The following is a 26,269-nucleotide window of genomic DNA, read 5'->3' as shown; positions in this document are numbered from 1 at the left end:
ACAATTGGATTTTAAACAACTACCCATGAGTAGAACAGAAAATTGGATCTTTAAATACCTTAATTTGGCACCGAAATGGGGAAGGTCTTAAACAGGAAGTCCGCCTTCCCCTTTTGTAAATAGATTGAAGCAAAGACGTTATAAGCTAAAGTCTTTGAAAGCTTTTGGCAAAAGATTAAATTTTCATCGGTTAAAATTACAAAAACCCCCTTGGAAGCAGGAGAAGAGGGGGGAAATTTTGGACTTAGTGAGCCTGCAGGAGAGAGTGAAAAACCAAATTACCACTGCTCCGAACCTGGTAAGGGCTGCCAGAAAGAGTGAAGTTTTGGGAGAGTTCATTGACTGTGAACAAAACATTTTTGACAGCTAGTTAAATAAGAGAAAGATACTGTTTCCATTGTCCTCTTCTGCATTTAAAAAGGAGGAAAAGTAACTGGAAATTGAAACTATTTTTATGGCTTGAATAGTGTCTGAAAGGATTGATACAAGTGGAGACTGTTTCCCTCTAGAGGGAGTCTTTGAAACTGTCACAGGAGTGCAACTGGGGAATCACCAGCTGCAAGATAAGTAATTGTGAGAACCAGAGATTGACCTTGGACCACTCAAAATGTTGACAGGAGAAGCCATTGTGATGGTATTATGCAAGATAAGCTACTCGCTGGAACAGCTTCATAAGAAGACGGATGACATGTCTTTTAAAATTGACAACTTGGATCAAAAAGTGACTAATTGGAGTCAAAAAGTGAGTACCAACACAGAAATAATTCAGAATCTACTTTGGCAGGACAAATTGTGGAGGAGAAAGAGAAAGCTGTGGTTGTTGAGCCTAAAGTAATACAAGCGGGATCCTCAGTCTTACAGAAGCAAACTGAGGATTACAAGTTGAGGCCTTCTATGATTGAATCTAGAAAAAGCCAGATTTTGAGGATTGGATCCCGGCTTGAACGGAAGAAGGAAAGTTGGAAAGATCCCTCTATGCAGGGATCAACTGACTTTTGGGACATGGACTTGGGTCTGGAGGAGATTGGAGTTCTGGGGGCCTTTGGATTTGGAGGAATTTTGAAACATGTCATGAAACATCCTATAGACCTCAGCTTCAACTATGGAAATTTGGCTGACCTGCCTGGAAGGAATAAAAGCATTGTTAGGTTGGAGTCTTCCCGAGATCTGCTCTTTGGCATTAAAGAATATGAAGAAGACCCGCAGAAGGGACCTGGAAAAGAGTTAAGAGCCTCGGACATAAGATCTCCAGGTTGATGGACTATATGGAATTGATGGAAAGGACTGGCAGAATCCGAAACCAGGGAGAGGAGATGGTGGAAGAAGATTAGAGAATTTAAAGTTTATATATAGAAATACTGTAAAATTAATGAATGATAGAAAAATGGTGGAAAGAAATTTTATGGCCTTAGCAGAAATGTTATAAGGAGTTAAGCATATATAAGTATTTTAGTTTTAATGATAAAAAAGATGTTAAGATATTTATAATATGACAGAAAATAGAGAAAGATGGAAAGGATTTGCTGAAACAATTAATAGAAGTGGAATACAAAAAGGGAGGTGAGAGGAAGTCAAGGAAACAAGGGAATGAAAGATAGAGTATGGAAAAGGTGTGATGTATGTTTTTTAATGGTTATTGTTTTGTTTTGTTTAGGGTTAAGGTGGGTTAGGGTTTTGTTTAGTCTAGTTTAATATGTTTAGGTTGTGTTTTGTATTGTTTATATATTGTATTGTATTGTTTTCTTTTCTTTCTTTGTTTTTTCTCTTTTGTCTCTTTCCTTTTTCTTTTCCTTTTCTGTAATTTTTAAAAGTAATAAATATTATTATTAAAAAAAAGAAATCTAAATTGACTCCCTCATAGTCTTTCACATTGCCTTCTGCTTGTGAAGTGCAGTGCGGGGTGGGGAAAAATCAGGCAAAATTGCCCTTGTAGCTCAATATGTTATCTCTACGACTATCAAAATGAAGTAGATGTAGGGGGGAGCTGGCTCATGTGGAAACCAAGAGGGCAAGAGCAGGGCAAAAAATAAAACAGCTGTCACAAGCCGAGTCTAAAAAAATTCCAGACTAAAAGGGAAGAAGTAGTGGCATCATCTGTCATCTGGCTCATGAGTCAGCCAGAGGCAGCGACCAAGAAGCATTGTGCCAAATAATGCTACTGTGCATTAGATCCTGGGAATCTGTTCAAAACAAACAACCAAGTGGATTTCCTTCTAGCCATACATTCAACCGCCACTGTGGCACTGACTCTTGCACTGAAAGGTTTCAATCTTTGTTCGTTATAACAGACCTTTTTTAAAAAAATAAGGGTGCACATATATGTGTAAATAGATACATGAATGGCTCTGCAATATACACTGTAAATTGTTTAGATATTCATTGATATATACTGCTACTTCCCCCCCTTTTCTTCCTGAAGGGTATTTTGTTGCCAAAGGCATCCTATATCCATTAGGCCTGCACTCCTAACTACGTTATGCTAACCTAAGAAATAAATCCTAATTCATTCAGCAAGGCCTACTCCCAGGTAAGTGGGGTTAAGATTTCAGTCTTAATCTGCTTCCTATTGTGAATTTTAAACAGCGACTAAAAGCAACATTCACTACAGTGGTACCTCAGGTTAAGTACTTAATTCGTTCCGGAGGTCCGTTTTTAACCTGAAACTGTTCTTAGCCTGAAGCACCACTTTAGCTAATGGGGCCTCCTGCTGCTGCCACACCACCGGAGCACGATTTCTGTTCTCATCCTGAAGCAAAGTTCTTAACCTGAAGCACTATTTCTGGGTTGGCGGAGTCTGTAACCTGAAGCGTATGTAACCCGAGGTACCACTGTATTGTTCTTTTTTTGCACGGAAAGAAATGTTATCATGAAGTTACTGGGAGAGGTCACCTGGACTTTGGGGGGTTGTTTTTCCCAGCAGCTCTAGTTCCCCTTTCTGCCCAAGTCCAAAGCAGCTTTCTTAGTTCTCAACTTGGTCTGTCATCACTAAAGGACTGCATGAGGGCCAACAAATTGAAACTTAGTCCAGGCAAGACTGAGGTGCTCTTGGTCAGTGTCAAGGCCTCAGTGAATCCCATGGTGGCAGCAAAGAAGCAGATAAGAAAAGAAGAGTTCTGACCAATTAGTTTATTCAACAATCACAGCGAGAGACAAAGGAATGTCTCTCTCTCTCTAGAAATATTGTCGCTCCAAGTAAAGTCCCACCTCCTTCGTCTCTCTCATACCACGTCAGTCTCGTGCCGGTTGGTCTGGGCTTTCTGTCTCTCAGCTCTCTGTTCAGCTACTCTCGCAGCATGCCTAGTCCTGGGCGAGGGGGGCTCAGGAATGCTTTCCAAAGACAATGAGTCTGTCGGCTGCCTCTCTCCCGCGGCTTCCCTTTCTTCCTGCTGTTCCTCTTCTAGGATTTCCCAGCTTCTGCCCTCTGCAGACTGTGAACTATGCCCTTCCGCAAACCACTGCTCTAAATCGACACTGTCCTCCTGGTCTCGGGAAGGTTCAGGAGAAGGGGGAGCAGCCCCCACCATTCCTCCCCAGTCCAGCCCCCTGACAGTCAGTCACAAGGCAGGACAGGGAACAGGGATTCGGTTTGTGCTGGATGGGGTAACACCCCCCTGAAGACGCAGGTTTGCAGTTTGAGTGTGCTCCTGGCTCAGACCTAAGCATAGATGCCCAGGTTTCAATAAAAAGACAATTTTAAAAAGGCTAGCAGTGTATCTATGCGTTTGGGAATTTGAGTAGAGTATTCAATCCACAGAGTTGAAGATTCTCTTTTTTGAATTTTTTTTATTGATTTTACAAATATAGAATCACAGTGGTACCTTGGTTTGCAACCGTTTTGGATTATAACCACGTCAAACCCGGAAGTGCGTGTCCCTTTTTGGGGATTACAACCCATTTTTTTTTAATTACAAAAAGCGTGCCTTGGGTTACAACCTGTTTTGGTTTACGACCGGTCCTCCAGAACGGATTATGGTTGTAAACCAAGGTACCACTGTATAACAATCCAAATGCATATTCATATACAGAGATTACTCTGAATCTACAACTTCCCCCCACCCCCTCCATGGGTCTTATGATCAACATTAAAATCTGCATATTACTGCATAATCTATAGTTTGTATCAATCCATGTTATCCAAGGTATCTGTTACATTACAAGTGAGATTAAAATCCTGCTAATGTTTCCATCAGTTTACAGTGGTCTCCTAAATAAACTATAATTTTCCCCATTCTTTTTTTGAAGTTTTTGTCCTCTTGGTTCCTGAGCTTTCCAGTCAGCTTTGCCATTTCGGCACAGTCCATTCCTCTCTGGCAGAGACTTTGCCTTCCTTCCATCTCTGAGCTAATAGCATCCGAGCGACTGTTGTCCTTTACGTAAAAAGTCTTTTCTGATCTTTTGAAATGCTGGTACCTATAATTCCTAATAGAAAAGCTTCTGGTTTTTTTTCTAAGCAAAAGTTATTTTAAACATTTTTTTCCCATTTCATTATATATCATCTCCTAGAAAACTTTTATTAGCTTAGACGTCCACTACATATGATAAAATGTAGTGCTGAAGATTCTCAACCCTGGATTAGGCGATGTTCTCAACCGCAGGGGCAAACCGCCTTAGTGAGCCAGGAGCCTAAGGAAGAACTCTACAGAAATGAGGTAGTCAGTGGTCAAAGAAGAAGAGTACATACATATTTTGAGTGCCTTGCTCTTTGGTGGGAGCAGCAGGTTCTCTCGGTGAAGAAGGCTCTACTAGGAAGCATTGTCCTGCTAGAAATGTCCCTGCAAACCAAGGATCAGCTGAGGTCCCAGAAGTCTCTACATCCTAAGAGGTCCAGCTTGTCAGTCCTACTTTGGTCTGCCTTGGGCCAATGTTGCGTAAGTACAGCTTTCAGGGATCCTGTCAGCATCGGGTACCTGTTTGGATTTCAGGGCTCCGTGGTTCAGGGCAGCGTAAGAAACTCCATCAGGGTCTTCTCTGCTGTCCGATTCCAGGGGCTATGGGGGGGGGAGAGGGAGATATTTAGCATGCAGTCTCTGCCACTACATCTTCTAGAGCAGGGGTCAGCAACCTTTTCAGCCATGGGCCAGTCCACTGTCCCTCAGACCTTGTGGGGGGCCGGACTATATTTTGGGAGGGAAAATAAATGAACTCCTATGCCCCACAAATAACCCAGAGATGCATTTTAAATAAAAGTACACATTCTATTCATGTAAAACCACACTGATTCCCGGACCGCCTGCGGGCCAGATTGAGAAGACGATTGGACCGCATCCGGCCTCCAGGCCTTAGGTTGCCTGTCCCTGTTATAGAGGGACAATGGGAATGATGAATGAGAATGTGTAAATGAATGTGTAAATGACAGGAATTTGAACAGCAACTTCCAGTTGGAGCAAATGGCATCTGGGCAGGGGTGTCGGAAGGGGTGTGTGGTGGGGGCAGTCTGCCCCAGGTGCCATCCCTGAGGGGGGTGACAAAATCCCCCCTGGGAGGATCACGCTGCCGCGCCGTGAATGGACCCCCCCCCCAAGGATTGTCCCGCCCTGTGGGAGGATCGCCCTGGGCTTCTCAAGAGGATGAATGTTACTTGGCACTCTGCACATGCCTACACACCCACAGTCAAATGAACCTACTGCTAAAAAATAAATAAAATGTTGCCAGACAGGATCACACTTTCTTTCTTTTTTTACATAACTCTGCAACCGTAAGGCTAAAGGGGTACATTTGGAATGCAGCTTCCCTCTCCACAAACTTCTGGTATAAAACTGAGCTGCTTTATACACTGTCAGTGAATCCGAAGAAGAAGAAGAAGAAGAGGAGGAGGAGTAGTAGTAGTTTGGATTTGAAATCCCGCTTTATCACTACCCGAAGGAGTCTCAAAGCAGCTAACATTCTCCTTTCCCTTCCTCCCCCACAACAAACACTCTGTGAGGTGAGTAAGGCTGAGAGACTTCAGAGAAGTGTGACTGGCCCAAGGTCACCCAGCAGCTGCATGTGGAGGAGCAGAGACACAAACCCGGTTCCCCAGATTACGAGTCTATCACTCTTAACCACTACACCACACTGGCAGAGATGTTCTTTTTTCCTTCTTAGATTGAAGGGTCTGCAGTGTAGGAGGCTGGCAGGATGTCCACAGTCATAAAGGTTTTTGTTTACAGGGAAGTTTTGGTTGCTAGGAAAGCTTACTATGTTCGGTGGTTGGCTTCTTTCGTGGGCTGTGGAACCTGGAGATCAGAAAGAGAGCGTGAGATTCTTGGCCCAGTCTGTTTCAGAGCAGCTTTGTGGGTTCTGCTCCCTCCCCATTTAGCCTAACTCTTAAGACCAGCCTTCCCTAACCTGGTGCCCTCCAGATGTTTTAGACTACAAGTCCCATTAGCCCTGACTATTGGCCATGCTGGAGTTGTCATCCAGAAACTTCCACAAGAGGGACATCAGGCTGGGAAAGCCTGACTAAGACCTTTCTCTTCATGGATGGAGAAAACTTCTTGCTTCATTTCTGTGAGGCTGTGTGTCACTCTGCATTGGAAAAATTTCCACCAAGGTAACCCATAAACTAAAATGCTTTTTAAAATAAATTTAAATAACACACATAGAAAATTTTTCGTCTGCTAGAGATGCAAAAAGATGCAAAAATAACTTGCTGTTCAGGTCACTGAAAACCTATACCGCTAGAAAAACAAAAACAGTTTTGCATGCTTCAATCTCAGCCATTGTAAAGCAATCCGTTCAGAAGCCCACTTACCCTTTCTGCCTTTTCTGTACAATATAAAGGCAAGTACCAGCAGGAAGAGAATCAGAAGGAAAAGTCCAGCTGCAATGCTTGCCCACAGGATGACTGCAAATCTGTCTGTAAAACCAGGTGACAGTTAGAATGCTACTAATGCTTATTGTGCAATGTCCAGTGGCTATTAGGAATGACCCTCTTATTGGCCTTTGGATCTATCAATGAACCTCCACAAGACCACCTCCCAGTTCCCATACATGCATCCATTAGCCCCTGCATGACCACGTCACTCAGGATGGCATTTGGACTAGTCATGGTGGCCATGCATGTTCTATACCTCCACCATCACAGGCAGTATACCTCTGAACATCTGTTGCTGAAGTTCATGCACACGAGAGGGCTATTGCATGCATTAAGCTGCTTGTGGGCTTCCCATAAGCTTCTGGGTGGCCACTCTGAGACGAGAATGCTGGACCAGATGGGCCTTGGGTCTGATTCTGCAGGGGTCATTCTTACGACAAAAGCTTTCTATCTACTGCACAGTATGGACACCCACTGTCTTTGGCTGTGCACACCACAAAGCTAAAGAACTTTTAAAGCACCATGCTTTCCCATAAATAATCCTAGGAATGCCTTGGTTTTCACAGAATCTACTCCTTACAGAGTTAGGATTCCCAGCATCTTTATCAAACCACAGTTCTGTGGATTCTTTTGAATAAGTCATGTGCTTTAAATGGTGTGTATGTCATCCATCCGCCCATCTCTCTCTCTCTCTCCCTCTCTCTCTCTCTCTCTCTCTCTCACACACACACACACAATTTCCTTTACACTGGGAATATGGGCAGATGAAGCAATCCGATGAGTACGGCAAATTGGTTGGGGTAATTGCTGCCATGCCAGAAAGGAGAGCACCTGTTTTGAAGTTGGAATGATCCACATGTATGGTCCCAGCATCATGGTTGATTAAATCACACGTATTCTCCAGCAGGATGCAGGGCCAACCGAAGATATTAGCCTTCCAGCTAATGATTACATGACACAAGTGCAGAAAGCCATATCACATTCCCTTATATGCCCCAAGTAAGTGAATATTGAGGTGGGCTTCCTGCTATCTCCATGTACCTCCATCTCCCATGGACCTCACCTCGGATGCAACCTCAGAGTTGGTCACGACTGGACCTAATGGTCAGGGGTCCCTTTACCTTTACCTTAAGTGAATATTGAGATGAGCTTCCTGCTATCTCCATGTACCTCCATCTCCCATGAACCTCACCTCAGATGCAATCGTCTTCATTTCTGATCTTGCCTCTAGTAACCGGTTGCTGATGTAAACCCAAACGCCCAGTTCCTCCTTTCCTTGTAATGTGGCTCAAGGTCGCCTAGGGTGGTATTTGGCTTTGACAGCCATAATCCCTAGAGCTCATGCACAGAGAGTGAGAGTTAGAAGAAAGATGGGAGAAAGAACTATGGAAGATCCTCACCTGTCACAACCAGTTCCATGGGGTCACTTGACTCTGACCAAAGAAAGAAGTCACCTGTGCGGTAATATCGGCAGGTGTAGTTCCCTCCATCCTCCAACCTCACTTCAGAGAAAAAGAACTTGGTTGCATTTCTGTTCCCTTCTGCCTCCTGTGATGCTATCAGGTTGTTTGATTTGAACAAGGAGAAGGTCACATAACTCTCTGCCCCCTGACACTCAATGCTGACATTCATCCCGGTAGAAATCTGCTGGGTTGGTGTCAGAGTGATGGAAGGTTTAGAAAGCCAGGGATCTAGTGTTAGGAAAAAGAAAAAAAACAGCCAAGAAAGGATTAAGACATGTTGCTTGTGATGCATTTAATGCATCCTGCTAATTTGCATCAGATCAAAAGACCTTTTTGCTATGCACAAAATCACCTTCAATAGACATGTATTGGATATAATGTGCAGGTATACTGTGCAAAGAGAGTAGCATCCAAGTACTTTATCTTCCAAATTATTTCAGCTTCATCTCTCTCCCGTCCCCCCATCTTTCTACCCCTTGATGGTGCAAAGACATGTTTGAAAGTATGGGCAAGGTGAATCACAATCTCTGAAGTAGAGGGCAGGAAGGGAGATATGCTAGTTCCCTGAATATTATCCCTGCCCCATCAAAACCAGTAGCTGGGGAACTAATAATGCAGAGCACATAAGAAAATGTGCTTTATACTAAGTCAAACCATTGGTCTTCACCAGAGGCCTGAGCCAATATGTGCCAATGCCATATAATCGGGCAAAAAATTTAACAATTTCTCCTTCATTTTCAGGTGGTGGAATGAAGGAAAGGCAGATGAGAAATTTGATTTAACAGAGACTTAAAGGCAGATCTACCTAAGCTGCAGCTTCCAAAATAATGCATTTCAACCCTAACAAAAACATGTTAACTTGGATTATTGACTAGGAACCTGAGTGCCTCTGCTTTTCAAAATATAAAGCGGTATATAAACATACATCTTCTCAACAGTATATTAAGATATATTAAGACATGTAATTAGCTATTTAATCATTATTTTTTCAACTATATCCCAAGACACTCAAGCCAGCATAATGGTTCTTTACCTCATTTTGTCCTCACAACAAAAGTGTGCTTGAATCTCATCCAATGAGTTTCACACCTGAATAGGGATTTGAGCCAAGTCCTAGCCAGAACCATCAACTGCTTCATCACGCTGGCAATGGACTCTCTGACAGAGACTTTCACCTTTTGGTTAAACTACAGTTCCCAAACTGCATGGAGGAAGCCATGACTGCTAAAGTGGTATAAGGGTCTTTGGTGTGGATGCGACCCAAGACAGAATCTCACCTGTTATGTTGATGTATACTCTGTCACTGTAGTTTGAACATCGCTGATTGAAGTCCAAGTCTGATTGGAAGCAATAGGTACAAAAGTAGATCCCTCCATCATTTCGTTTAGCATTGAGAATGGGAAATAAAATACTGCCTGGTTCCATCTTCTGGATCTCACGGTTACCCCAAGAATCTTCTCTCAGCAGAGTGATTTCTGCCATTGGGTTCTCTTCACTCTTACAGCGGATGGTTGCATTTTCCCCCAGGGCAATTATTTCATGTGAACTCACTGAGATGGAAGGTTTGGGATAGAAATGCTCTGAATGGGAAAGAGAAGAAGAGGGATGTTTAAGGGCTGGTGCAACTCCAACATTCAGCAGAAGGCAGAACTACAATCTTCTAGGAATGTAATATAGAAAGAGAATGAGAGAGAAGATGCATCTTTTCCTTCTGGTTGAAGATGCAATAAATTCGACCTGCACTTTAGTATCATTTGTGAAACTGGCACACCAAGACGGAGCTGAGCCCTCACCTGTTATGTTGACGTGAACTCTGTCGCTGGAATCTGAGCATTTTCGAACTTGGTCTTGACTGAAGCAATATGAACACAGGTAGATCCCTCCATCTGTTTCCTTGGCATTAGGAATGTGAAATACAGTACTAAATGAGGCAGTCCTAGAAAACAAATGCCCTGAAGTCCCTTCCTTGAAGAGATAGAAAGCTGCTTGTTCATGGTATTCATTTCTACGATATTCATTTCTACAGTGGATGTAGAATCGTGTCCCTGGGATGACGAGAGGACTGGGACTCACAGAGATGGAAGGCTTTCGATAAAGCTGCCCTGGGAAAGAGAGAGAGCTGATATTCGGAAGGTGGAACATCTGCAACTGTATCACTCTACAAAATAGGAAAGTTTTCTCCTTCTCTTGGAATATCTGCTCACCTGGGACAGAGAAGATGAGTGGCAATGCCATGTGCAACGGCCTGACTCTTGTCGCATTTGGCAAGAAGGGGGGGGGCATTCTGGCAGGAACGGAAGTGGGGTGTGTGCAAGGAGTGGCACATTCCCATTTTGCCTCAAATGGTGACACAGGATGGCCCCCTCCTGTCGTTATGCAGCACCCATGTGCTCCGTGGGGTTGTCTGCAGAGACATTCCCACCTAGACATATGCAACCAGTCGCAATCACACAGAGTCCTTACATGTGTGTCCACGCAGTGGATTCTCTGCAGACAACCACATGTAGCATTTGACTGTTGCCTGAAGGAGTGGGGACATTAGGGTTAGGGATTAAAACAAGAAACTGCCTTGCTTTCAATGTAACTGATGCCCTGCACATGAATAGGTCTAAGGATAGAACAAAATTCTCACCTGTTATGTTGACATAAACGTTATTCCTCATCACCAAGCTGTTTTCTAAAGAAGTAGGAATCATATTTTGAACTGAGCAACAGCTGTAGGGCCAACAATATAGCCTTCAACCAATGACTCACTTCTGAGATAGCAGAGAGAGGGGGAGGGCTCTTTAACTTCCCCTTCCCTGTTGACATTGGAGGAGGACAGGGTGGAGAGGTGGAGAGGAGGTGGAAGAGTCCAGAACCTGAGGTCCTTTATTTGCTCACTCTCCTGCATAAGCCAAGACACAGGAGACAGGCAGGACAGCGCCAGTTGCGATTCATGCACCCGGGAGGCAATGAAAGAGAAGATTCTCCCTTAGTATCTGGTGATGTTTACAGTGGGAGGGGCAGGACTAAGGATCCCTGTGTCTAAACAGCCCTTGCACCCAAGAGAAATAAACTGAAGTGGATAACTGGGAGGACGGTTTCCTTGACAGGCTGTATAGAGACAAATAAATATGAGCTGTACAACTTTTCTAGAAAAAGAGGTACCAGAAATCACCACGAAAGCCTCCCTTGTTCTCTGATAATGGAAACTGCACCCACCTAAAAGGTGCCGGAACTGAGTTCCGACTGGAAAAAAAGCCTTGAATATGAGACAGAGAAAGTCTACCATGAGAAAAGTAGTCCTGGTTGGAGGAGTCCACGGCATTTAGTTCCCATTCTTCTCACCCCCTATTTTTTATCACCATTCTCACGGCTGGCTGACACTCACCTCTGGAGATCTGCCACTGCCTGGTCAGCCAACACCCTGGAAAGGAGAGGATCCATTTAGAGTCAAAATATCTGAGCAACAGAAATGGAAGCCAGGCCTCCAATCTCCCAGGCCTGCTCTTGCAAACACTCTGACCCCACCGCTGTCCAAGGAGGGAGACCAACCTAGAAAGATGATGCTGGAAGGGAATTTCATGGCTTGGCTTCTGTAGCCAGCTGTTTGTTCTGTTTGCTCCTAATTCTGCTGTCTCCCGAGTGAAGGTCTCAGCTGGAGGCTGTTGCCGCTGAAACCCAGCAATGTTCTGTGATGCAGCTCTTCCTCAGAACAAATGACTCCTCTCTGATCGGCCAATGCTGTTGTCCTTCTTCCATTCCACAGCTGCCTGACCAACCACTTCCCTTATTAGTTTGCATCTATCTGATGGTTGCAAAACCAGAGGAAGTGAAGGACTGAGTGTTTGGCGTGGAACACAACTCCTATTTTTAATTTTTGTAGTACTCAGAGAGAGAGAGCATCTCAGTAGTATTGTTGGGGCAAAAGAAATCTAGTATGCCCAGTTGTACATCATGGCAAATTCAAGTTCTGGTCACTTACTGCCTCCTCCCCAAAGATATTGTGCCTATGCTTTGGACCCTCTTGGTCAAAAAAGGACATTTAAGGACCAATTAGGAGACATGGTGGTGTGTCCCTCTGTATAGATGCACAGATACGTCGTGAGTTGTAAATTTAAGCTTCACAGAGGAATTGGGACTGCAGTTATGGTGGCTCCCCACTGCAGAGGAACGACCAGCCCCCAAATACAGTATTTGGCCCATTCATCAATCTGATCTCAGTTGGGTGTGAAATGTTTAAAGACAGATTTGTTTCTTCACCTCCCAGGTTTCTCATCCTATCTTTTTATTGCCCCCTCTTAGAGGAGCTCATCCGAACAGACTGTATTGAAACGGTGGTTGGTTGGTCCTTGTGAAAGGCGTGAGGAAGCCATGCCTGGATCTGAGCACTTCTCCAACAATGTGAGATATTTGTCTGTTGCCCGTGCTTCTTACTAGGGGGGCACGGTTTGCATTTTGTTAAAATAACCCTGCAGTAACCCAAAGATTCATTTGTATTCCCCACCCACAATTTCTAGAATGGATTAAAAAAATGGGGGGAGGGTGTTTACATCCCAAAATTCAGGACAGCAGAGGAATTTCTATCCCCTTTTTTTCTTTCTTCACTAGTTTTTGCCATTGGGGCAGCAAGTGTAGCAAGTCTCCCAGGGGCACGCTAGGGCGTCTGGAAGGGCACTCCTTCTCCCTGTACACCCTTCCACATGGTCACATACACCAGCTACACGAAAAACTGTTTATGACCAAAAAACAACAACAACACTTTGTCTCTTGCCTTTGCCAATTAAACTAGGGATATTTCATTTCCTTTCCTTCAGGGGATATGCACTAGCATTCTTCCATGCTGGCTCCACACAACAGTCTTCTGACCCCATACCCCGAAAATCCTCTCATTTTTGCTGCTGGATTTCAGGAGCTGCTTTCTCACTGAGGGTGGGCATTTCGGAGTTTGCTACTCCTGCCCAATCACAGTTCAAAGCAAGAGAAAAGCAATTAATTCACAGTCACATTTGTGTTTGATGGACAGGTATGCTTTTTACTGTTTTTCATTTGATACAATTACCATAAGAGATAATAAAAAAACAAAGCAAAACACCCAGACAAGGAATAAAATCATAAGTTACAGAGTCAATACACATCATTCGCTTAGTTATTTCAATGGGTTTTCTCTGAGAAGGGCTTAGCTGAAGAGTAAGTTAAGTGTTCCAAACTCAGGGCCGTCTTACCCATAGATGCTGGTGGTGTGGGGTGCCAGGGTGCCAAGTTTTGGAGGGTGCCAGGCGAGAGTCCGGGGAACGCTGAACAAAAGCCCTGAGTGAGCGAGGGTTTCATGTACTGCTCCTGCCGAGCGTTGGCTCAGGTTTTTTCCCTTTTAGCCTGCAGGCGCCGAATTCTGCAGAGTGCCAGAAGGTGAAAAGGGAAGAAACCGAGCCGATGCTCGGCGAGAGGAGTGCACGCACCCTTGCTCGCTCGGTGCAGGCCCGCTCGCTCGCCTAACGGGGTGAGGTGCAGGAACGCACGGCACCCCTCCTGCTAGCCGTCTTCATCTTCAAGCTGGGCATCAGGCACCACGGATCTCCATAGGGCTGGCTCCCCCGGCCCGCTCGCTGCCCTCACCCGCCTCCACCATGCAAGCGCAGCACCCAGAGCCTCCGCCTGCCGTGGCCACCGCAGCCCGAAGCAGCCAGCTGAGCTGGGAGGTGCCTCATCCAGCCTCCGCCTCTTCCCTGCCGGAGAAGCTGCCCCCCCCCAACTGTTGCCCTCCTCCTTCAGCCCGGCAAAGCTGGGTGCGTCACAGGCAGCGCCGTCCCTTCCCAAGAGGCTCCCTCTGCTGCTGCTGGTCTTCCCTCCCTAAAAAAAGGAGGTTGACAACTCTGGGAAACGGGGCGGAGGGCACTGCTGCAAGGATCTTTGCACCAGGCTGCCGGATATGCTTAAGACGGCCCTGTCCAAACTTTTTTAAAAAGCTCAAAAAAAAAAAGCACAGAAACAGAAGCCTCTAGTATTCTCGTCCCACCCCAGGCGCTTCCAAAAAGGTTTCTTGGTGTTATCACAGAATAGAAATTTGGCCTTCAGATGAACAAGAAATGAAACCAGTCTCTATGGGATTCCTGTGGCTTTGCTTGTCTTTGATGCCTCAAGGAAGGGTCTTGACTTGTGGAACTGAGTCAAGTCAGAACTTCTCAGCCTTGGCTGCTGCACATGAACTCAGCCACGATCAGCACCAAGGAAAGCAGGACCAAGCCAGCAACGCCCAGGTGGATGTTGATCTCCATGGATGTAAAAGTGTTTGCTGCAGAGTGAGACAGAGAAGAGTTACTACTCAATTGGTGGTTGTGATGAAGGCAGGGTGAGGAGGGAGATGGTCTCAAGGCTGCGGCCCTCAGCATACTTAGCCCCATTGAGTTCAGTGGGACTTACTTCTGATTTCTAAGAACATAAGAACAGCCTGCTGGATCTACCTGCCAATGGAAGCAGTCTTCTAATCTACTCCACTTGCCTAAAACCAGACTAGAACCAGAAAGATGATGCAAAGCATACTAAGTCTGCAAGCAGTGGACCAACTGACAGCTCCACTAATAAGATGGCAGGTACACATGTTGCATTTCAGTTTTTTATGTCACTGCAGGAGCATCCAAAAGTGGTCAATTTATGATTGGTCATTTGCTGGGTGTTCTGTTCAGAATTACTGGTCCATAATGTGGGCTTGAAATTTCATTGACCAATGGATTGGTTGGGTGGCCCTGGCTGAAGAGAGCAGAAGGTCAGGTTCAGCACTGCCTGGGGGTCAGCTGGGAGGTCCAGTAACTTGAGCTAAAGTCAGCTCTCATTAAAAAAAACTTTATTTTTAAAAACAAGACTTTGTTAAAAGCAAAAACTTCACATGATTACACAGTTTAGGACTGCTCAGAAGCCAAGAAAATAACAAAACTATCTTATCTAGCTGGCTGAAACAAAACACGCAAATCGTAGCAGGCTGAGCAGGAAAGCAAAATTTGATCTAAGGTCCGAACAGGAACTGATCATCCCTTCAGGATGAAACCTCCCTCATACCAGCCCCAACCCAGATTTAAGAGAGTGCTAATTATGGTGCTCACCCCCTCCATCCCAAAGGAATAAGCACCTGTTCCCACCACAGGTCTTTGATCAACATTCAGCACTGGTCTTGAGACCTCAATGAGGAACATCTGCATTTGAGCTCAACATTCCAGAATTTCTAACAACCTCCCATACGACCCACAAGCTAGCCTTAAAAGGGACTATATCAACAAAGGAAGTCCCATACAGCATATAATACGTATTGTAAAAAAAGGATCAACAGCACACGTACCATGTTCTGATGGAAATTTGACCAAAAAAAATGCAGTAAGAGTTAGGCAAATCATATACAGTGGTACCTCGGGTTACAAACACCTCGGGTTACAACACTTCGGCTTACAGACTCCACTAACCCGGAAGTAGTACCTCGGGTTAAGAACTTTACCTCTGGATGAGAACAGAAATCGAGCGGGAGCGGCACGGCAGCAGTGGGAGACCCCATTAGGTAAAGAGGTAGCTCAGGTTAAGAACAGTTTCGGGTTAAGAACAGACCTCCGGAACGAATTAAGTTCGTAACCAGAGGTACCACTGTATAATATATGCAAGACATGCATTCCTATTTTGCACAGCTAAGACTGCTATCCTAATCCTTGATCTCATGGATGGGTTTGGATCGAACAGACATCCCTGTCCACTGGCCTCCTCTGCAACCATGGAAAATGTTGTGGAAGCAAAACTTTTGCCAGAGAAGGTTCCTAAAGCAGGCTGTTTTGAGGGTGGGGCAGAACTGAGCCAACCATGCAGTCACTAAGAGGAAACTGGACAATAAAGCTTCCCATAGATTGACTCCCAACCTCCTAAGATTGAAGATTAATGACAAGACAGTGGGGTGAAGTGGGGTGAGGAAAGATTGCAAAATGAATTATTGGAATACAGGATATATCTTCATTGAGGCTGGCAATTTGAGTTTGAATGATACCGGGTTTATCTGCTCTACCACTTCAAAGGGCCGCAACCGCCTCGCCTCTAACTTCCTGCACCTCCCCTTCGTTGGCAAGTCCTTTGTCGACAACCACACCTTATCCCCAACTTTGATCTCCTCCCCCTGTTGTTTAAGCTCATCAGCACTTTTCTTGTACGCAGTCTCAGCATTGTCCAGTTTTTCCCTCAGTAGTTCTTGTAACACCTGCATCTCCCCTATGGGCTGCTCTGCTGCTGACGTATGATTCCCAGCATCTTTACCAAACCACAGTTCTCTGGATTCTTTTGAATGAGTCATGTGCTTTAAATGGTGTGTATGCCACCCATCTCTCTCTCTCTCTCTCTCTCTCTCTCACACACACACACACAGAGAGAGAGAGAGAGAGAGAGGGAGAGAGAATTTCCTCTACACTGGGAATATATGTGCAGATGAAGTAATCCCGTGAGCACGGCAAATTGGGTGGGGTAACTGCTGCCATGCCAGAAAGGAGAGCACCTGTTTTGAAGTTGGAATGATCCACATGTCTGGTCCCAGCATCATGGTTGATTAAATCACACGTATTCTCCAACAGGATGCAGGGCCAGCCCAAGCTATTTTTCTGCCTGAGGTGAGGGACAAGGGGGTGCCATTCCTCCCTCCCACTCCATGTACTAAAACTCACCAGCGTCTCTAGGTTATGCAGTGCTTGCACTGTGGGAGGTGGTATGACACCCAACTCTGTCCTCCAACACTTCTCTCCCACTGCATCTTCTGTCTCAGGCCAGGCAGCTGATTTACTCTGCCTAACAGTAGGGCTGGCCCTGGATTCTGTGGGGAAGCAGTTCTTTCATACTGCCATATGTCTAAGAAAAGGTCATCACCTGACCTTTCAGCTTCCTCCTTAAGTTCTACAAGTTACCACTCCAGCACCTGCCTCCCATCTGCCTTATTCAAGAATGTACTTTTACACATCTTTATAGTTCAAACATCTTTCAGTCAAATGGTATCGGTTCCTTCATTCCCTAGACATACAGAAACATGGATCTCATTTTTTTCCAGGGCCATGCATATCCTTCCGGCCAATGATTACATGACACAAGTGCAGAAAGCCATATCACATTCCCATATATGCCCCAAGTAAGGGACACGGGTGGCGCTGTGGGTTAAACCACAGAGCCTAGGACTTGCTGATCAGAAGGTTGGTGGTTTGAATCCCCGCAACGGGGTGAGCTCCCATTGCTCAGTCCCTGCTCCTGCCAACCTAGCATTTCGAAAGCACGTCAAAATGCAGGTAGATAAATAGGTACCGCTTCTGCGGGAAGGTATACAGCATTTCTGTGCGCTGCTCTGGTTCACTAGAAGTGGCTTAGTCATGCTGGCCACATGACCCGGAAGCTGTACGCCGGCTCCCTCGGCCAATAAAGCGAGATGAGTGCCGCAACCTCAGAGTCGGTCATGACTGGACCTAATGGTCAGGGGTCCCTTTACCTTTACCTTAAGTGAATATTGAGATGGGCTTCCTGCTATCTCCATGTACCTCCATCTCCCATGAACCTCACCTCAGATGCAATCGTCTTCATTTCTGATCTTGCCTCTAGTAACCGGTTGCTGATGTAAACCCAAACACCCAGTTCCTCCTTTCCTTGTAATGTGGCTCAAGGTCGCCTAGGGTGGTATTTGGCTTTGACAGCCATAATCCCTAGAGCTCATGCACAGAGAGTGAGAATTAGAAGAAAGGAGGGGCGCACAACATCAAATAGTGTCCTAGACTACCTTCTAGTTTCAGAAGACCTATTCTCAAACTTCTTTTATTTTAAAGTAGACAATGTACAATCCAGTGACCACCTACCTCTAGCGGCCAAGCTAACGCTTGACTGGCACCCGGTTAGCAGTTCACACCCAATTCATGTAGGTTTAAATGCCGCAGCTCAAGTAAGAAGCATTAAATGGTCTATGAAACAGGCCCAAAAATACGCAAAATTCTTCCAGAGGAATATCTCCGAACCCCTTATTGTTTCAGTGGCGGAGTTGTCTGAACCAAATAGGATATTGGAGTGGTTCTCCCACCTCTCTGTAGATTTAACTAGCTTCTTTACGATGCCGACTCACCTGGTTAACTGAGATCAACCCAGGTTCGGTGCACCTTGGTTTGATTCCAAATGTAAGCAAGCTAGACTCTCTCTCTGTTGTATCTACAACAGATATAAATCTTCTGGAGCTGAAACTCTTCCCCCAGAGTACTTGCAGGCCAAAACTGCTTACAAACAGGCACAGAAGTCAGCCAAGCATGAATGGCAGCTAAGACGTTGGCAAGCGCTGATTGCTGCCTCTAAGCTTCGCAGCTCTCGTGGTTTTTGGAATTTAATCAACAAAAGATCGAGGAAATACCCATTGACGGTTATACCAGCCCCGACATGGGAACAATTTCTAAGAAAATATTTCTCCCAGACAGTTATCTCTAACATTCATTCTGATACTCTTTCATGTCACTTGCCCATATGGCCAGATACTGACCCGGAGGAAATAGTTGATTTAATTGCTAAACTGAAAACTTATAAAGCCCCAGGGCCCGATCTGATCCCGGCGGAAGCTATTAAACAACACCCAGCATGGTGGGCCAAAATTCTTGCAAAAATCTTTGATGCAATTAATGCCATGGGCCAGATACCTAGATCATGGAAGGAGTCCATCATAATTCCTATATATAAAAAAGGACCACCAGAGGACCCAGGAAACTATCGTAATATCAGTTTATTATCAATCATCAGAAAAATCTATACTCGCTTCCTGCTAACCAGACTAACCCAATGGGCCGAAGATTCCAATCTGATAGGCCATGAACAGGCCGGGTTTAGACCAAATCATGCTTCTACTGACCATGCAATAATTCTATATCATTTGGCGCGGAAGTATTCTTCCCCCACTCATGGTCTTCTATGTGCCGCTATGGGAAAAATTGGCAAAGTGGGGCATAGATAAAAGGCTGTTGTGGCTTATGATCAAATTACATGAAGGGACGGCCGCTAGGGTGAGGTTAACACCTGAGGGCAATCTCACAAACTCTGTACCAATAAATAAGGGGGTACAACAAGGGTGCATCCTTGCCCCCTATCTCTTTAACCTCTATATTAGTGACATGAGAACTCCCCTAGTTGAGGCCCAAACCACCATTCATGCACCCAGGCTTGCAGACTATCGCTGCCCCTTACTATTGTACGCTGACGATGCGGTGATCCTCTCATATTCAAGAATCGGTTTGAGGAGGGCCTTTAAGATCTTTGCGTTATATTGCCAAACAAATTTACTTACTATTAACCATTCCAAATCTAAAGTTCTAATTTTTTCCAGGAGTCATAAATTGTATAGGTGGGAACTCGAGGGGAAGCCAATTGAACAAGTCTACAAATTTCAATATCTAGGATTTTACTTCCAGCATAATATGGGATGGAAAGCGCACATCACATACTTACAAAATAAGGGCAAAGCCCTTATCTACGCTCTATTACGCTTTTTCTTTACAGAAGGGGCTATGCATGTTCCATCTGCCTTAAAAGTTTATAGTGCAAAAGTGGTTGCAACTATGGCCTATGCGGTCCCTTTATGGGGCGCTTTTGTAAGAAAGGTGGGAGAAAGAACTATGGAAGCTCCTCACCTGTCACAACCAGTTCCATGGGGTCACTTGACTCTGACCAAAGAAAGAAGTCACCTGTGCGGTAATATCGGCAGGTGTAGCTCCCTCCATCCTCCAACCTCACTTCAGAGAAAAAGAACTTGGTTGCATTTCTGTTCCCTTCTGCCTCCTGTGATGCTATCAGGTTGTTTGATTTGAACAAGGAGAAGGTCACATAACTCTTTGCCCCCTGACACTCAATGCTGACATTCATCCCAGTAGAAATCTGCTGTGTTGGTGTCAGAGTGATGGAAGGTTTAGAAAGCCAGGGATCTAGTGTTAGGAAAAAGAAAAAAACAGCCAAGAAAGGATTGAGACATGTTGCTTGTGATGCATTTAATGCACCCTGCTAATTTGCAGCAGATCAAAAGACCTGTTTGCTATGCACAAAATCACCTTCAATGGACGTGTATTGGATATACTGTGCAGGCACACTGTGCAAAGAGAGTAGCATCCAAATACTTTATGATCCAAGTTATTTCAGCTTCATCTCTCCCCGCCCCCCCCATCTTTCTACCCCTTAATGGTGCAAAGACCTGTTTGAAAGTATGGGCAACGTGAACCACAATCTCTGAAGCTAGAGGGCAGGAAGGGAGGGTGAAACATATGCTAGTTCCCTGAATATTATCCCTGCCCCATCAAAACCAGTTGCTGGGGAATAAATAATACAGAGTGCATAAGGAAATCTGCCTTATACTGAGTCAAACCATTGGTTCATCTATCTTGGCGTTGTCTACTGTATTAATTGGCAGCGTTGCAAGCATGGATCTGTCCCTGCCCTACCTAGAGATGCTGATGATTGAAGCTGGAATCTTCTGCATGAAAAGCAGATGGTCTACCACTGAGAGAGGGGACATGTAGCCATCCAGATGTTCCTGTGTGTCTTAGCCAGCATGCCCAATGGTCAGGCATGGTGGGAGTTGCAGCAGAATCACATCTGGAGGGCCAAAAGTTCCTTTTCCCTGCTCTACCGCATCATTGTGGCAAACTATGTACCACAAGTACCACAGAATAACACAACAGCAGTCTTTTTTCCACTTCTGGGTGCAGTCTATTTGGATTATGACCAGTAAGCAGGATGTGATTATTTGAAATGATCTTCATCTCATCTGTACACCTTCACACCCCCATTTCCAAAGGTCTTCACCAGAGGCCTGAGCCAATATGCGACAATGCCATATAATCAGCCAAATGGCGGATGAGAATTTTGATTTAACAGAGACTTAAAGGCAGATCTACCTAACGTGCAGCTTCCAAAATAATGCATTGCAACCCTAACAAAAATATGTTACCTTGGATTATGGACTATGCACCTGAGTGCCTCTGCTTTTCAAAATAGAAAATGGTATATAAACATACATTTCCCCAACAGTATATTAAGATATATTAAGACATGTAACTAGCTAATTAATCATTATTTTTTCAACTATATCCCAAGACACTCAAGTCAGGATAATGGTTCTTTACCTCATTTTGTTCTCACAACAACCATGTGAGGTGGGTTAGTTGGCAAAGAGTGTGGTACAATGTCATCCAGAACCATCAACTGTTTCATCAGGCTGGCAATGGACTCTCTGACACAAACTTTAACCTTTTGGTTAAACTACAGTTCCCAAACTACATGGAGGAAGCCATGACTGCTAAACTGGTATAAGGGTCTTTGGTGTGGATGCGACCCAAGACAGAATCTCACCTGTGATGTTGATGTATACTCTGTCACTGTAGCTTGAGCATCGCTGATTGAAGTCTAAGTCTGATTGGAAGCAATAGGTGCAAAAGTAGATCCCAACATCGGTTCGTTTAGCATTGAGAATGGGAAATAAAATACTGCCTGGTTCCATCTTCTGGATCTCACGGTTACCCCAAGAATCTTCTCTCAGCAGAGTGAATTCTGCCATTGGGTTCTCTTCACTCTTACAGCGGATGGTTGCATTTCCCCCCCAGGCAATAAACTCATGCGAACTGACTGAGATGGAAGGTTTGGGATAGAATATCTCTGAATGGGAAAGAGAAGAAGAGGGATGTTTAAGGGCTGGTGCAACTCCAACATTCAGCAGAAGGCAGAACTACAATCTTATAAGAATGTAATACAGAAAGAGAATGAGAGAGAAGATGCATCATTTCCTTCTGGTTGAAGATGCAATAAATTCGACCTCCACTGTAGTATCATTTGTGAAACTGGCACACCAAGACGCCGCTGAGCCCTCACCTGTTATGTTGATGTAAACTCTGTCGCTGGAACCTGAGCATTTTTGAACTTGGTCTTGAATGAAGCAATACGAACACAGGTAGATCCCGCCATCTGTTTCCTTGGCATTAGGAATGCGAAATACAGTACTAAATGAGTCAGTCCTAGAAAACAAATGCCCTGAAGTCCCTTCCTTGGAGAAACAGAAAGTTGCTTGTTCACGGTATTCATTTCTACAGTGGATGTAGAATCGTGTCCCTGGGATGATGAGAGGACTGGGACTCACAGAAATGGAAGGCTTTCGATAAAGCTGCCCTGGGAAAGAGAGAGAGCAGATATTTGGAAGGTGGAACATCTGCAACTGTATCACTCTGCAAAATAGGAAACTTTTTCCTGCTCTTGGAATATCTGCTCACCTGGGACAGAGAAGATGAGTGGCAATGCCATGTGCAACAGCCTGACTCTTGTCGCATTTGGCAAGAAGGGGGGGGGGCATTCTGGCAGGAACGGAAGTGGAGGGGCACGGTGGGGGGCGTGCAAGGAGTGGCACATTCCCATTTTGCCTCAAATGGCAACACAGGATGCCCCCCTCCTGTCTTTCTGCAACACCCATGTGCTCCATGGGGTTGTCTGTAGAGACATTCCCACCTAGACATATGCAACCAGTCGCAATCACGCAGAGTCCTTACATGTGTGTCCACGCAGTAGATTCTCTGCAGACAACCACATGTAGCACGTGATTGTTGCCTGAAGGAGTGGGGACATTAGGGTTAGAGCTTAAAACAAGAAACTGCTTTGCTTTCAACGTAACTATGCCCTGCACATGAATAGGTCTAAGGACAGAGCAAAACTCTCACCTGTTATGTTGACATAAACATTATCGCTGAAATCTGAGCATTTATTTTCATTAAAGCAATATTTGCACTTGTAGACCCCACCATTGCTCACTCTCCTGCATAAGCCAAGACACAGGAGACAGGCAGGACACCGTCAGTTGCGATTCATGCACCCGGGAGGCATTGAAAGAGAAGATTCTCTCTTAGTATCTGGTGAAGTTTACAGTGGGAGGGGCAAGACTAAGGTTTCCTGTGTCTAAACAGCCCTTGCACACAGGAGAAATAAACTGAAGTGGATAACTGGGAGGACGGTTTCCTTGACAGGTTGTCTAGAGACAAATAAATATGAGCAGTACAGTGATACCTCGGGTTACATACGCTTCAGGTTACAGACTCTGCTAACCCAGAAATATTACCTTGGATTAAGAACTTAGCTTCAGGATGAGAACAGAAATTGTGCAGCGGTGGCGCGGTGGCAGCGAGAGGCCCCATTAGCTGAAGTGGTGCTTCAGGTTAAGAAAAGTTTCAGGTTAAGAACGGACCTCCGGAATAAATTAAGTTCTTAACCCGAGGTACCACTGTACAACATTTCTAGAAAGAGAGGTACCAGAACTCACCATGAAAGCCTCCCTTGTTCTCTGATAATGGCAATTGCTCCCACATAATAGGGCTGGAACTGAGTTCCGACTGAAAAACAGCGCTGAATATGAGACAGAGAAAGTTTGGCAACTGCCACTTATTGTCTACCATGAGAAAAGTAGTCCTGGTTGGAGGAGTCTACGGCATTTAGTTTCCATTCTTCTCACCCCCTATTTTTTATCACCATTCTCACGGCTGGCTGACACTCACCTCTGGAGATCTGCCACTGCCTGGTCAGCCAACACCCTGGAAAGGAGAGGATCCAGTTAGAGTCAAGATATCTGAGCAACAGAAATGGAAGCCGGGCCTCCAATCTCCCAGGCCTGCTCTTGCAAACACTCTGACCCCACCGCCCTCCAAGGAGTGAGACCAACCTAGAAAGAGGATGCTGGAAGGGAATGTCATGGCGTGGTTTCTGTAGCCAGCTGTTTGTTCTGTTTGCTCCTAATTCTGCTGTCTCCCGAGTGAAGGTCTCAGCTGGAGGCTGTTGCCGCTGAAACCCAGCAATGTTCTGTGATGCAGCTCTTCCGCAGAAGAAATGACTCCTCTCTGATCGGCCAATGCTGTTGTGCTTCTTCCGTTCCCATGGCAGCCTGATCAACCACATCCCTTATTAGTTTGCATCTATCTGATGGTTGCAAAACCAGAGGAAGTGAAGGACGTGGAACACAACTCCTATTTTTAATTTTTCTAGTTCTCAGAGAGAGAGAGCATCTCAGTAGTATTGTTGGGGCAAAAGAAATCTAGTATGCCCAGTTGTACACCATGGCAAATTCAAGCTCTGGTCACTTACTGCCTCCTCCCCAAAGATATTGTACCTATGCTTTCACTTTGGGCCCTGTTGATGAAAAAAGCATGTTTAAGGAAGAATTAGGAGACTTGGTGGTGTGTCCCTCTGTACAGACTCACAGATACATGATAATAATAATAATAATAATAATAATAATAATAATAATAATAATAATAATTTATTTATACCCCGCCCTCCTCGGCTCAGGGCAGCTAACACCAGTAAAATTACAATAAAAACATAATGGGGAGGGGGAACCAATTTAAAATACAGGTTAAAATAGAATTTAAAATGCAGCCTCATTTTAATAATAGCCCATAGATCAAAACCATAAAGGGAGGGAAACATAAGGGTCAGACCGAGTCCAAACCAAAGGCCAGGCGGAACAGCTCTGTCTTGCAGGCCCTGTGGAAAGATGTCAAGTCCCACAGGGCCCTAGTCTCTTGTGACAGAGTGTTCCACCAAGTCAGGGCCAGTACTGAAAAGGCCCTGGCCCTAGTTGAAACCAATCTAACCACCTTGCAACTTGGGACCTCCAAAGTGTTGTCATTTGTGGACCTTAAGGTCTTCCATGAGGCATACCAGGAGAGGCAGTCCCATAGGTACTTAGGTCCTAGGCTGCATAGGGCTTTAAAGGTCAAAACCAGCACCTTGAACCTGACCCTGTACTCCACCGGCAGCCAGTGCAGTTGGTAAAGCACTGGATGAATGTGATCCCACGGCAAGGACCCCGTAAGGAACCTTACCACAGCATTCTGCACCCGCTGGAGTTTCTGGGTCAGCTTCAAGGGCAGCCCCACGTAGAGCGAGTTACAATAATCAAGCCTGGAGGTGACTGTCACATGGATCACTGTGGCCAGATCAGGGTGAGAAAGGTAAGGGACCAACTGCTTAATACGGCGGAGATGGAAAAATGCCACCTTTGCTGTGGCTGCAACCTGCGCCTCCATGGAAAGGGAGGCGTCAAAGGTTACACCCAAGCTCTTGACAGAAGGTGCTGGCACTAATTGAGCCCCCGCAAGAGAAGGGAGTTGGCCCCCCAACCCCATGTCGTCAGAGGACCTCTGTCTTCGAAGGATTTAACTTCAACTGGCTCCAACGCAGCCATCCAGCCACATAGTGAGTGAGTTGTAAACTTAAGCTCCAGAGAGGCATTGGGACTGCAGTTATGATGGCTCCCCACTGCAAAGGAACGACCAGCCCCCAAATACTTATTTCTTTCTTACTCTGATGCTGTCCTAGGACCAGCTCTGACATCCATGGTTTTCTTCTATATAAACGAACCGCAGCAAGCCTCAGGCTCATGTGCCTCCTCTTTTGTCAGGTAGGATATTAGAAGCTTCCATTTCCATTTGGATTAACCAGAGTTCTCCCTGACTTCCAAATCATGGTTTGATTGTGGTGAAACCTTTCCATTAAAATAAAATGAAAGTCAAATTTTAAACTACTTCCTTCGATTTTTCTCCGTTAACAAAAGTAGAAGGTTACTGAGAGACCTCAGACTTGGCAAAGCAAGGAGCTCAGGAAGCTGCCTCAGAATGAGTGAGTCATTTGGTCCATTGAGACCAGTATTGTCTGCAATGACTGACAGCAGCTCTGCAGGATTTCAGGCAAGATTCTTTCGGTATTGTACTTGGAGATGTCAGGAATTGAACCGGGAATCTTCTGCATGCAAAACGGATGCTCTGCTACCAAGCTACACTCGTTCTGCATTAGAAAGACAGGCAGGTCCTTCCCTTGAAGATAACGGTGACAACCACTGTGTGCAGCATCTGACTCTGTGTTATACTCCATTTCCTCCAAAAGCAGAAGAAACAGAAGTAATACAAGGGGACTCTGCAGAGCTCCTCTTTCTACAAAGTAAGGGTCTATAGTCATCTTTTAATTCAGGCTGAGCGGACGATGA

At 45.1% G+C, this 26,269-nt stretch overlaps 1 protein-coding gene across 5 annotated transcripts in view; it reads right to left on the bottom strand.

Moving 5' to 3' along the window:
* Positions 1–24,452, bottom strand: part of LOC310746476 (immunoglobulin superfamily member 1-like) — a 52,251-nt gene extending 27,799 nt beyond the window's left edge. Inside the window, exons 1-5 of one of the 5 annotated variants that reach the window (XM_083580229.1) lie at positions 23,948–24,110; positions 23,784–23,819; positions 22,120–22,413; positions 9,537–9,839; positions 8,197–8,487 (exon numbers count right to left, since the gene is read on the bottom strand). In XM_083580229.1, coding sequence (XP_083436355.1) covers positions 8,197–8,487; positions 9,537–9,839; positions 22,120–22,413; positions 23,784–23,819; positions 23,948–23,978 — 955 coding nt within the window. In that variant the 5' untranslated portion in view covers positions 23,979–24,110. Of the gene's footprint in view, positions 1–8,196; positions 8,488–9,536; positions 9,840–10,052; positions 10,362–10,463; positions 10,758–11,632; positions 11,669–11,796; positions 13,205–22,119; positions 22,414–23,783 lie in introns of those variants that run through there. The other 4 variants (XM_083580228.1, XM_083580226.1, XM_083580225.1 and 1 more) reach the window with 4 other exon arrangements.
* Positions 24,453–26,269: the final 1,817 nt, after the last annotated feature.

Source organism: Podarcis filfolensis (genome assembly GCF_964270895.1).
Source record: "Podarcis filfolensis genome assembly, chromosome: 13".
Lineage (NCBI taxonomy): Eukaryota > Metazoa > Chordata > Lepidosauria > Squamata > Lacertidae > Podarcis > Podarcis filfolensis.
The sequence above is the reverse complement of the archived record's forward strand: the minus strand, read 5'-3'. Positions and strand labels throughout refer to the sequence as shown.